This window comes from Botryllus schlosseri, chromosome 16 (assembly GCF_051294905.1).
Source record: "Botryllus schlosseri isolate E-star chromosome 16, Bs_hap1, whole genome shotgun sequence".
Lineage (NCBI taxonomy): Eukaryota > Metazoa > Chordata > Ascidiacea > Stolidobranchia > Styelidae > Botryllus > Botryllus schlosseri.
Genome location: NC_137251.1, coordinates 2,201,559 through 2,215,052, shown reverse-complemented (window position 1 = coordinate 2,215,052; position 13,494 = coordinate 2,201,559). Strand labels below are relative to the sequence as shown.

Genomic DNA, 13,494 nt, shown 5'->3' with positions numbered 1-13,494 from the left:
AAAAAGATTTGTTTTTATTTTTCAAATAATAAATTCAAAACTTTCTGCTGCAAGAACTTCGCTTCTACAAGTTGGAATTAAGCGAAATGCGGTGAGCAGCCTTTTTTTAGCCAACCTCACAATTTTGTCACGTAGCCAGTGCAATCTGAAGAAAATGTTTTTTTTAACAGATCTAATGTTACTGGATCCGTCATATTTTACAGTCAAGCAAATGCAACGCTATGTAACTGACAAGACGGCGTAGGGATGAAGCGTCCAGTTTCTTGATTGGCGGGACGTGGGTTAATACCCCGGCTGGGTCAGACCAAAGACTTGATTAGTAACACAGAGATATAATGAAACGGTGGCGCAAGACTCTGAAAGCCTTGGTAGGCTATATCTGTACCTTCCTTGCCCAGCGGCATATGCACATCATGATATGCGCGGTGCACTGGCCGATCGTGTGTTTGTAGGCCCATATCATGAATCGTTGTGTATGCCGCAAAAACATAATATAATAATTCCTATACTATACACGAAATACGGTAAAACCGCATTAGAAATGTATTAGTGGCAATGGCAGTGGTTATTTGCCTATTTTTTTTATATTTCTTCGTAGTTCTTTAAATCTTGGTTCAATAGTGGTGGAAGTGAGTTGGAGGCAATGCTGAAGCTTCTCACTGGAAGAGTTGCAAAATCTGTTCTTTATAAAGTTCATGTTTAAAATCACTGACTCTCTACTTAGTTTTTCTCTTGTCACTGAGAACAAGGTCCAGATTCCACACTGAAAAGCTCCGCATACAGACCGCGGTCCGCTAATGTAGTATCCGTGGCATATTAAATTGCATTTTTTTTTTAACGGAGTTTTATAACATATTTTGAAAGTGTGTTTTAAACAAATGTCTGTATTAAAAGAAGATGTGTTTTTTATCAAACGTTGTCTAATTTTACCATAACTGCATAAATACTTTCAATAAAACATGAAATATGAGCCTAGAGACGATTTGCACCCAAAATAGTAGACGTATACGATGTGGGGTGGCTGAAACCTTCGAAACCGTCGTCGGTTCAACAGTTATAGCATGTAGAATGTAGATATAGATCATTGATGCGGAATGGGTGTTCTGATGATGAATACCGCCGACCGCAAAAATGCTGCGATGTGGTGGTCCTGGTTAAAGGTATTTTTAGTCGATTTATGGCAGTGCTCTTTTCTTCGAAGGAGCCATATTCACCCCCCATTTTCCATTGTGAATGTCAATCCACTATCACGTCACAATTATAGATTTGTGACGTCATGGCTTGCAACCCCACTGACATATAACACAAGTGAACTTACCTCCTGGGCAGGTACAGCCATCGATGCACTTATCTTTGCACACGGCAACAGTCCCTAAACTTTTGCATGTTTTAGCACAATACGGCGCACACTCGCTGAAGACTTGATTTCCCGGACATGATTTTTCTTCGAAAATATAAGTAATGAGTACGGCTCTTTACAAAGCAAATAATGCACGCGTGAATTACCACAAATTCCGTTCCTCCATAGCACTTCTGAAGCGAGCTTGGCTCTAGCGCAGTCACGGGCATATTGGGTTAGCGATGCACATTCGCATCCGGCCCTGGCTTTAAAATCACAAATTCGCATGTCATTCATACAAGAAGAGTAATACTGTGCAAGAGGAAGCTTCCCGACGCAGCCGGCAAACGGCGGAGTCTTCAGGTGATTGCATATGTTCACGGCCTGGAAGGCAAATAAGAAAACGACATGATTCAAAGGTTATATACTGAAACATGAAAAGATCGGAAGACGTGAACCAAATTGACTATTAATTATAATGATTCAGGTCGAGTAGTGCGAGACGATTTCCTCGAATACTTAACTTTTACCCCCTTTTGCACTCCGAATTATTATATCATCGATAACTCTGGCTTCGGTGCATTTTACTTAACGTGGAGGGCTTGAAACCTCGATGGCTCCAATCGCAGTATCCCAAACATACAGTATACAAGGCTACGCACTTTAGAGTTGAAATGACAGTTCTGCGAAGTCGTGAACATTGAACAACCCATAGCACTGTCACAAAGTGCAAAATAATACGTATAGTCGAGAAAATATAAAATTAACTTCATATGGTATCGAACTGTCGCTGTTTTGTTCGTGGTAAGAAGTCGCATACATAAGGAACTCCCCGCGTCTTCCATATTGTTATGACTAGGGCAAGTTTTTGCAACTTTTGCAACTTTTTTTTATGCAGCTTCCGACAACTTCCTAGATACTCAGAATCTATGCACTATGATGTTTCAAGCTGTTTGAAGTGCAGCTTTTTGCAACTTTTCTCTTTTTTTCATGCCAATTTCAAGTGCAAGTTTTATCAAATATTGCGTAAAAATGTAAATGAGTGGTTTAACAACATGCCATGAACTATTTCTAGTAGTAGTATAGTTCTATTCTTTTTGATTTGCATAACAAATAGCTATATGATGGGTTACCTGCATCTCACTGTTATCTATGACACAATGGCTTGTAACCAAGATGTCCAACTACCCCTGCCAGCTACCAAGCAACACCGTGCACGAACAATATGTAAATAGATAGCTTTATTAATTCTGTCGTTTAAATTTGAAATAGTTTCCAATTTCACGAACGCCCAGGCGAGACCGCCGAAAATTGCATTTTCACTGGGTCCCCTTTTTCAGGCTATTTATTTTCTGAAAGTCGCTAGGAGTGAGTTTTTCTGTAATGGATTGGATTGGGTCAAGTCTGCAGACCTAGGGGGTTTGGGCTGTGTTATTCGACTTGTTTTAATGGGAGGGGCTATGCTGTTTGGCTTTTTGGGGGGAAATTATTCCCGCATTGCGTAATTTTCTTGTTGTTTAACGGGAGAAATGTAATTTTTGACGATTTCGTCAGACCGTTAGATGGCGAAGTAACAAATTTGGCAGCTCTGCTTGAACTAAGTTATACAACGGAATCTTCCGAGTATCTCATACCCTAATAATTCAACTAAAATTATAAATGCAACTTTTTACTGCAGCTTTTGTTAAAATTAAATGCAACTTTCTCGCGAATTAAGTGCAACGAAAACTTTCCCTAGTTATGACCGTATATTGAGCTATACACGAACACTGTAATAGGAATCGAATCATGACTTGTCGCGCCATCAATCAGGATGCTCAGGAACGCATTTTCGAAATGCATGGAGCCGAAGTCAACTCACCACAGTCTTCTGTCCTGTAAACGGAATATCGACTGTCGATGCCGTACAGGATTTGTCCTGATTCCATACTAGAGCAAGCATCTCGTCGTCTTTAGCCATATTACCTGTTACAGAATGATACATATGCGGAAATTGGACATCGGTTTCTGCCTATGTAAACAAAATCACAACACCGACTGTTTTAAAGATGGTGGGTAACGAGGTATTTCTACATTTTCATAGTAGTACTTAGTAGCTTATCATTTCCTGACTATTTCCATGATTATACCAACCATTTTTGAGGCCAAATTACTTCGTTTTACATTCAATTTCGCAGTGGAAATTAATATTTGGGTGCATTTACAACATATTGTGTGTGAGATTTTCACGATGAGCGGAACGATGAGAACGTCACATCGTTCTTTTAATGCAGCAAGTATAAATGACTAACCGGATGGGGCCATCATATCGTCTGAAATATCGCCATTGTAATTTCCACACAATCCCCGACACTGGCCTTTCATCGGCGTTTTGACGATGATGTGAACCGAACTACCGTCAAAGTCCGCTTCGACCACAAATTCTTCATCTTTCACTCGGATTTTGTCGTACTTGTCTTGGAGCTCGAAAGGTCCGTAAAAGTTCGGTAGCTTCAATACTCTAAAATGGTATATTGTTCACTGTAAATCTATGTGTGGAAAAAAGGTGCATTTATCAGATTTCCGTCGTAGAGCTAGTGTAAAGCAAGTGAACGGCACTTGGAGGTACCAAATTGTGCTTCCACGCTCATTCCAACGCGTGAAAATGAGTAGAACGCACCAATACTTATTGAGACACATCTCAAGGGTATAGTGCGGAATACACCAATTCTCATATGGAGATATATCACAAGGGTGTAGTGCCGAATACAACCATACTTATGGAGATATATCACAGGCTGTGGTGCGAAATACGGCCCACAGATTGGGAACCCCTGCAGTAAAGTATATCTTATACCGGACTCGCCCCCACAAATTTACTTAATACATAGCATATAATTAAAATACTGTGTCGTTTTACTCCTATTTCACCACTCGCAATCATACTTTCCGTTCAGGGCTTTCGCAATCATCTTCCCAGTATCGTCAAGAACGATATAGACGCTCTGAACTCCACGGGTCACAGTCACCTTCTTTATAGACGACGCGCATTGCTCTTGCACAGGCTTCATCGCCACAAAAACCTATGAATAGCAGATGGAAGATAATTGCTAGTTGAGCCCTCGGCTACTGATACCGCGGTAAAAGAAGAGGGCGCCAAAGTCGTATGCACTGTCGCCAGGGGTAACGCCGTAAACACTTTGTCTAGATTGTAAGTAGAAGTTGCTATTTACAATCCCTCTCAAAACTATATGAACTGGACTTGAAAATGATAGTTCAAGCAAGTAGATTCTGTCGCGGTATCGCATAGCCTTATAATGGTGAATCGCAGATGGCTGCGTAACGGATGCAAGATGCATTTTCGTACGTAGAATCAGCATATGTGTGCCATTTTCGAAAACATATTCTTCCATTTTATTAGGACAATTTCAACGGGATGCAAACCTCATCTCACACTACTTTGAAGTATAAGAAGAAAGCGTTTTTGCCTAGCAAACTGTAGTAGGAGCGATATTGTTTTTCTGGACATATTAGAATTTTCTCAGCATCACTTGTTCGCTGGTAGCGTTGGGATGTTAATCAATACATTTCTGTTATATACCGTCATTACAGTTCCATTTTATTGCGAAGAATTTACTCTCGAGAAAATTGGGAGGGAATTTTGGTTATAGTCCGCAAACTGGATCACAAAATCTGCATAAATGCTTTTTATTCAGGAAGTAGTCAGCTAAAAATATGTTACGTCGTTTTCAAACGCTAGCTTTTCGCAATACATTTCAACGCTTTTGACGCGTGCACAGTAGGGCTGTTCAAAAATAACTTTTTTTTATAATTTTACTGGGTATTCGATAAAATTGTTGGGTTGGCTTAAAAAAACGCTGTGAACCAAATTTGACTCAATTCAAACCTGCAAAAGTTTTGCTATGATCGATGGAAGTTTTTTATTTATCGAATAAAAATAAAAATAACAAAATTTCAAAATTTACCTGCAGCCATGAAATAGTTAAGGCTGTCTAAAAAACGGTTTACATAAAATTTGGCTCAATTTCAAGCAGAGGAAACGAAGTTATTTCAGTAAACAATTTTGGATTAAAAAAGTATTATTCACGGTGGCAAATTCGTACATTATTTATAAAAATCTAGCCATCATAAATACATCATTTTTTTAAATCAAAAGTTTTCTGCCGCAATAACTGCGTTTCCACTCGTTGGAATTGGGCGAAATTTCATATACATCGATTTTATAGAAAACCATGGGATATGCGGTAAAATTTTTTAAAAAAGATTTTTATTTAAAAAATATAACAGTTTTCTAAAGGCTGGAAATAAGCCAAATTTGGCGTGCAGCTTTTTTTTAGGAAACTTACCAATTTTATCAATTCGCTATTACAATTTAAAGAAAAAGTTATTTTTAATATCCCTAATATCAATCTACCTTGGATTGACCCTATTTCCACCCGCTTTGAAAAGCAATTGATTTCAGCGGTCAGTAAGTGTTTCGACACAGTGAAGACCAACGCGATTTTTACGACAACGCAACTGCACCCTGCAACACGTAAAGACGTGCTTCCTGCACTTAAACAAAGTGATGTAGTGTACGAATATAAATGCCACTGTGATTTTGGCTACGTGCGAAGAACGTCAAAGCGTTTGCAGGAACGCATAAATCAACAAGCTTATAGATTTATTAGACCACGCGCCTCACGCTCGGCGAAAAGCTTACCCTCGACTCATCCGTTCAAGATTGATGCGGAACAATCAAAGGCTATAAAATCTGCAATTGGCAAACATTTGTTGGATAATCCCGCTTGTGCGGAAACTTATCGACACGACAGAATTCGTGTAGTTTGGAGGGGCCATTCGCACTTTCATTTCACAGCCAAGGCTGTGTCAACAAAAAGAGGTCGTGCACCACCTATAAATAGTAGGGATGGTGTGAACCTCTGAAAGGTTCAGGTTCATGTGAACGCGAACCTTTTTGAAAGGTTCTGTGTGAACGCGAACGTGAACCTCATGACGTCATGTGACGTCATATTGCTAATTCCAACCCTACATTTCAGTACAGTGATAGACTTTATTGATGTACACCAGTGGTTCCCAACCTTTTTCGACCCATCGCCCCCTTTTCAAGGTCAACACCGATCATCGCCCCCCAAATTTTGTTTACCGAAAATTGGGCATACAAACTGTAATCACCGGCGGGTTGACTAAAAAAAAAAAGGTCAAATTTTCGGCTCGATGTCTAATTTGACACACTTTTGTGTTTCCGTGGGTTGACTAAAAAAAAAGGTCAGCCGTTTTAACGCGTCATCGCCCCTTCGCTATTTTCGCCCCCCGTCGCCCCTTCGTCATTTTCGCCCCCTAGACCGCCAAATCGCCCCCTGGGGGGACCATTGAAGTACACGATACCTAGCGACGACTCGGGCCATATAATGCCACAATGTTGAATTCCATTTTGACGTTTTAAACTTCGCCAAATGTATCCACCAGGCCAATCAAATGATATAATAATCCCATAAAACCAATATCTTCCGTCGCTTTGCCAACAATTTCGACGAGGACTTGCAAGGGAATATAAGCTTACGCCTTTACGGTCAACGCCAGACCGGACAATGTATTCGGCGTCTGAGTATTGCTACGTTGATATTGAGCTGAGTGTAAAACGGGTTTCTAAACTTGCTACCGATATTACCCCAAAAACAAGTTATACAGCAGTAGCCAACACCCCAGTCGCACGGATTTGGTTTTTATGATACAATGAACATATGAAGAATGACACCGTACGCCTGCTGGATTTATTTTTAAATCGGATAACGGTATCAAGTTTCTTGATTGGTTGAATAAGCACCATTCGCTGACTATAGTGTATTTGGTCTTGATGTTGTGTGATTTCGGGTCAAGCTCACAGCAGAGAGTCACTACATATTCACAAACGGAAAGCTGGATATTTCGAGCAAACTTTTGTAACAAAGCAAGTAAGATTTTTGAGATTGCCAAGGTGTATGGTCGTGTAATGTTGATATTTTTATGCAGCCAACGCCATGCATAGAGTGGTCCGCGTAGTTGAAATGCAATAAATTTCAACCAAAGATGTTATAATGAAGTGAAAATTGTAATATATAAAAAAAGGTTCACAGTGCAGAACCTACCAAGGTTCGTTTGTGAACGTGAACCTCTAAATTTCGGAGGTTCACACACAGAACGCGAACGTGAACCTCGCGTTCACACCATCCCTAATAAATAGTACATTGAACGCTTCCGTATTCGAGATGTCATGCTGGTGACGTCGTATTTTGTGATACGATTGTTAATGTTGATAGACGATGTTCGTTTTAATTCTCTACTAGTTGCTGACGATTACCCCGACGAGTGTCAGCCGATAATATTTGGGTTCATTTCAATATGAATATATTATTAACTATTCAATTGTATAGGCTATTGAAGTTCTGTACCTCCAAGAAGTTGTTCTAATATCCCTATGCACATTGCACTGTGGGTCGGGCACGGCAATTCACCTTCGCATCCTTATACTCCAGCAAAGCATACTCGCAAGAAGTATGAATGCTGAACAGCTTGCCGTCGAAAGTTCGTATATTTTTCTGGCCGAAAATCGCGCAGCTGTCGCGCGGGGCAAGGTTCCCTTCGGCCACATCGGCTATGAGGTTTGCACTCGTTGCGACAACTGTGAATCGTATACTGCATCGGTTACAAAGCTCATTGAAATATACATCGAGGAATAGCTACCGTATTTGCATCGAAACCCGGCATATCCGCTCGCACAAGTACACACGCCATCGGAAACGCAAGTGCCGCCGTTGTCACAAGGTGGCTCGCAATTTGCTTTTGTAAGGAAGACATCCTATTAAATTAACCGGATACGACAATAATAATATTCCAATCTTACGAATTTTCTCATGTTTGAACGTTATATTGAAACCTCTCCCGACCCGATTGTCGTTGGTCACGAATCTTACGTTAACGCCGCTCATGTAGGGTCCATACTTTGTGCCGGGATCACGCGTCCCACAAATCCTCACGAAGTTGAAGCTGACGTAGTCGGGACTGAAAATGCAACCCGCGATGCAATCACGTTCATGACGGATTCAGATGGCTTATTACGGGGAATATAAAACTGGTGATATAACATACGTATGTAAAACGCTGTGCGCTGCGATGCAATTATACCACTAGAGCTGTGTGTGTGCTCGTTGTTGTGCAAGGCACTCCAGGGTATTCAAATACAACATCTTATTCGAATTTTGGCTGTTATAACATAAAACTGTTAAGTTGGTTAAAAAGACGTTGTGCACCAGAGCTGGCTCATTTCCGACTAGTAGAAATGAAGCTATTGTAGTTTAAAAATTTTAAGTTGTTGTCAAATGTGAATTTGTTGGAGTCAAGTCACGATCATATTCAACGGTTCTATCCATGGTTATAAAGACTCGAGTCCTGACTCGACTCGACTCGAGTGAATTTGTGTATTGACTCGACTTGTACTCGAGTCATGGGCGCTGCCTCCAGAGCAGTGTGGAGCTTAGTGAAATAGCCTTGATGTTTTGAAATTCGCCCTCCCTTGACCGAGTGTCTGTCTTCGTGTTTTTGTCATAAGATCGACTATGATCAAAATCCTTAATCTCGGCGACCTGCTCGGCACAAACTAAAATGACGGGTGTACCCCAGACTCCAGTATACAAATATTCAGTGCACTAAACAAGTGGTTCCCAACCTTTATTGATGCCGGGGCCGCATTTCGAACTTCAGAGTACGTATGGAGCCGCATGAAAATGCTCAAGTACTCATAACGTCTACAATGTACATATACACTTCTATACTATGCATCGGTAATTTTAGGATTGATAGACGCGGCTTGGCGAGTGCAATTAAAACTGCAAATGCGTAAAATACCTCCAGGTTAAGAAAGAAAACAGTGTATTTCGCCGATTTTCACCCCAGCGTAGGGTGTAAATCATGTAATCGGCACTTTCAGGTAGAGAATTATATTTTGGCGCCCTTGTAACGTGTGCAAATAAGTCAGACACACAAATTCTGATGGAGGTATTTCATAGGTATATCCTGTCGATTCTGTTTTCGCGTAACACCCCGACAAATATCAGAAAGCTGTTATGGAAACAAAAGCCATTATAATACTCGCCTGCTGCGGGGATGTACGACGTACGTGCAGTTGTGCCATCGTGCATTAGTATTGAACGTACTGCTATTTATGCTTGGCTATTAGCCGCTATCTCGATGCTGGTAAAATTGTACAGAGAAATATCTATAGAAGTCTATATCACCAGTACAGGTAGAAGTAAAGTCAATGAGAGCCTTGTACGGGACCGCATGCTACTCATACATTGCTACATATTGACTTTATTTTGAATGTGGATTACGCATGCCAGGTACGTAGGCAGCGTAATCGTGACATATTAATAAACAGGCTTCAAAATAAACCAATTTCCTGTTCAGTTATGTAGGCTATGGTTTTAGTTCACGCAACATTCAAAGGTAGGTTTTATGTCCCGAACAACCTTTCGCGGGCCGCACTGAATAGGTACGCGGGCCGCACTTTGCCCTGTCTGGTGAACACAATGAATTGGAGTCTGACTATCGCCACAACAGTATGACTAGGACTCGACCCTCTACTCACTGACTTGGACTCGGACTTGACTCGGTGGTAATTTGAAAATGTCTCGACTTGACTCGAGCCAAAACAAGAAAAGTGAGATTGACTTGTGACTCGGAACCTTGCGACTTGGTTACAGTCCAGGTTCTAACATTTCCACGCTGTTAAACCAGATATGTAGCCGACTATGAATTATAAAGCAAGCCCTGATTTGCATTAATTTGAACGATAAATGCTAGCTTCTGTTGCAATTTCACGTATTTGGCGAACGTCAATAAATTCTATATGCTAAAGAAGAAGGAATCGCAGCTCACCAACGTCCCACGAAATCCCTTTCTTCGAGTTCAAAATATTTCACCTCAAGGTGAATTCGATAGCCCAGTTTCCGTGGTATGGTCCATTCGCACGTTTGCTTGTTAAAGTAAAGGTTGCTGCCGGGCATTTTCGGTGTCGCAAAAGACCCTTCAAAATCTGTGAGCTGTTCGCGGCATGGTGGCGGCGCCCTAAATTGATGTCATTCCGCATGAGAGGATACGTTAGTTTATTTTCATCATCGAAGTGCTTTAAAGATGGAGATGAGAAGGAGCCCTCATGTTATGGAGTCTGAAGCACCATTTTATTTCCACACAATTGCGGTGTCCTGAGCGCTTGCGTGGAAGCCGTGGATATCAGTTTTATGAGTATCTCATTCGTCTGGCCCGGCCGCGGTTCAAACCCATGGCCTATTAAACAGACGTCTATACGCTCCGTCATTATGTTATATCCTCGACATAGCGCATGAAGTGACAGTTATTCGTTACAGTCGTTACATGCAACACAGACGCGGCTTCTCTTAATGTCTTATTGTATCTACGCCTAAGGTAGCCTTCGGAACTAAGCAGGCTGGTCTCCAGTAGCATGGAGCTATAGCGTGAATATCGCTCCAGTGATGAAACATGCCTTCGAAGTTAAAAACTCCGGTTTTATTACCCGTCGTGGAGAAATAGGCATTATTTTCCCGGATTTCGCTAATATTACAAGCTGATGTACTCCCAATTTCATTTTGTACACCCAAATTCAAATACACATGCATTACGATTTGCCGAATAAACTGAAGGCAAGATGGCTTGCCGCTACATTCTCCATGTTTTGTCGGATTTGTAATCAATGGACATATTCTAAAATGCGTTCAGGTCTATTGTTCTAATCGCAAGCACTGTTTTCTTGGTTTCACTGCGTATTGCATCACCTACAAACGTACAAACCCGGGCATAATCTTATATTATAGCCGGCCTGGTTAAACAATGCATTGTCAATTTTTCAAATGGGATTACATCCAGAGTCTAGATTTACTACAATACAAGATTATAAATTTCTGATTCATGAGCGTCTCTATGGACTTCGAAAAAACTCATCGGTGTTTCGTTACTGCGGTACCTTAATGGCATGTTTAATGGTAAATTGCAATGATGTCATGATAATGCCTTTTTAGCGAATGATATCGAACAGTGTGCATTGACACCCCTAGTCGCCGACACGTGAGCGGGAGTTGTGTCGGATCGTATTTTTAATTTGGAGACGAAAACGCCACTAAAATTTCGCCGAAACGGATTAAAATTGGATATCGAAATACGGGATGTAATGCGCCCGTCTCAATACACGATGGACGCATTTTCTAACTGTTACGCCATAGCATATTTTCATCCTACCTACAATAATGCTGAGACACAGCGTGGATTTTTCTACTTCTCTGTTAGAGCAGCTTCTTGGAGGTACAGAACTTCAATATACAATTGAATAGTATATTCATATTGAAGCGTACGAAGCATAAAATAGGGCGCCTAAGTCTATGACGACCAGAGACGCGTTGGGACTTGTGAAGAGAGTGACGGCCTGCATGCCAAAAAGCTCGAAGGGTTTGTTTAAACAACCCTTTTGTGTAATCAAGTTTTGATTTTTAACGCAAGGACACTTAGATCATCTCAATCAGATAAGATGAAAACAAACTACTCACAAATCGTCCGGTACTTGACCTGCAATATATTTACAACACGTTAGATCGAAATTCCAACGGGCGAGACAGGATCATGAAGGTGTCACATATAAGGCTATAATTAAATGCTATATTTCAATGGTATTATGATATGAAAATAGGCGAGGTGCATTTTATCAAGCGGTCCGGAAAATGCTAACTTCAGCAGTGACAGCTCTTTAGTTAAGGAAATAAATTTCACGAGCACAATGATAGCTACATTCAATTTATTTCTGATCTCGTCATGTGATTGCATATTTTCCCACCTCCGACGGCGATGATGACAGCGTAAATCAATGCTAACACCATCGGTATGTTTTCTGGAATCTTCGCCATCTTGAGTCAACGATTAACTGTTGAATACAAGCGTAACACATCAGAGGATACACTGATCGTCAATTATCCGTGGAATAATTAGTTATATGGATAGTGACAGTCCTATGGTCACTTTATTGTCAACTTTTGGTACTCAATATTTCCTAATATATCTAGCGATAGGCTATAGAGTTGCAGGTCACGCATCAAATCTTAGAAATAGCGGTATTATCGCAATTTCTTATTAAAACATCTACATCCCAAATATTACATTTTTATATATATTTTTTTATTTATATTTATATTTTATATATTCAAATTTATTCATATTTATTAATTCGAGAAACTACAAAATTTCATTTTGAACAAATCCGACCCAAAACAATTATGTTGCACTGCACCGCAATTGAGCAGACTTTGGAATGAATTCTGCTTTCCTGAAAACTTCCTTCTCGGGGACTGCTGATCTGGGTGTGGCAGCTACGATACTGAGGAAACAAGAAATAGTGAACTTCATGTATATCGGATCGATTGTGGTCAACGTTTTGTCGTTTTTCCCTTCTTTATTTCGACAGTTGACGGACATTACTAAAATTTATGTTCGATTTCGGCGTAATCAATAAAAGGTTACCAGAGGTAGCGGGAAAATGCTGCTTGTTAAACCTGCTAAATTGCAAGGTGAAGCCAGAATAATAAGCAATTTAATCATGGCAGTGTGGAGACGGGATCTAATGCTACGCCATAACCATGGATTTATCCCGAAGCCCGGTCAAACTGTCATAACACAGAAATTGAGAGAGTATATTCGAATCGCTATAATATTTTACGGAGGACTGTAGTTCCTGTGCTACCATAAAGAAATGAAAAAAACTTGAACTTATAAAAAGTAAAATTTGAATAAGATCTGTGCTATCACTTATTTGTGACTCAATTTCCCATCATTTGCTATACGAGCAGATCCAAGTTTTTAATTAAACTGACATTATTGACGAGGATTAAACCGTGTTGTCAATCATCGACGGAATTAAATATGTTTTTACAGTGGTACGATTAAATAGTCGTGATTTTATCATCGTAGTTACCTCGTTTCAAAACGACTATAGTTCTGTTCCACTCTCAGCCAAACTATGTCGATCAGCAACACTTGCTCGTCGTAACCACCAACGTATAACTAGAAATTCTATATAGCTTCTCTGGCGATGATCCGCCTCGAAATGTAAAATTTAC

The 13,494-nt window shown here is 40.4% G+C and overlaps 1 protein-coding gene across 1 annotated transcript in view; it reads right to left on the bottom strand.

Annotated features, from left to right (window-relative positions):
- The window catches only part of LOC145458923 (uncharacterized), a 112,938-nt gene extending 99,444 nt beyond the window's left edge, over window positions 1-13,494 (bottom strand). The window contains exons 1-12 of the mRNA XM_080337435.1: window positions 13,350-13,494; window positions 12,219-12,305; window positions 11,935-11,953; window positions 10,256-10,444; window positions 8,223-8,380; window positions 8,063-8,158; window positions 7,834-8,000; window positions 4,265-4,401; window positions 3,631-3,839; window positions 3,201-3,304; window positions 1,507-1,723; window positions 1,319-1,444 (exon numbers count right to left, since the gene is read on the bottom strand). Of these exons, the coding sequence (XP_080193561.1) occupies window positions 1,319-1,444; window positions 1,507-1,723; window positions 3,201-3,304; window positions 3,631-3,839; window positions 4,265-4,401; window positions 7,834-8,000; window positions 8,063-8,158; window positions 8,223-8,380; window positions 10,256-10,444; window positions 11,935-11,953; window positions 12,219-12,288 (1,492 nt within the window). The 5' untranslated portion in view covers window positions 12,289-12,305; window positions 13,350-13,494. The remainder of the gene's footprint in view (window positions 1-1,318; window positions 1,445-1,506; window positions 1,724-3,200; window positions 3,305-3,630; window positions 3,840-4,264; window positions 4,402-7,833; window positions 8,001-8,062; window positions 8,159-8,222; window positions 8,381-10,255; window positions 10,445-11,934; window positions 11,954-12,218; window positions 12,306-13,349) is intronic.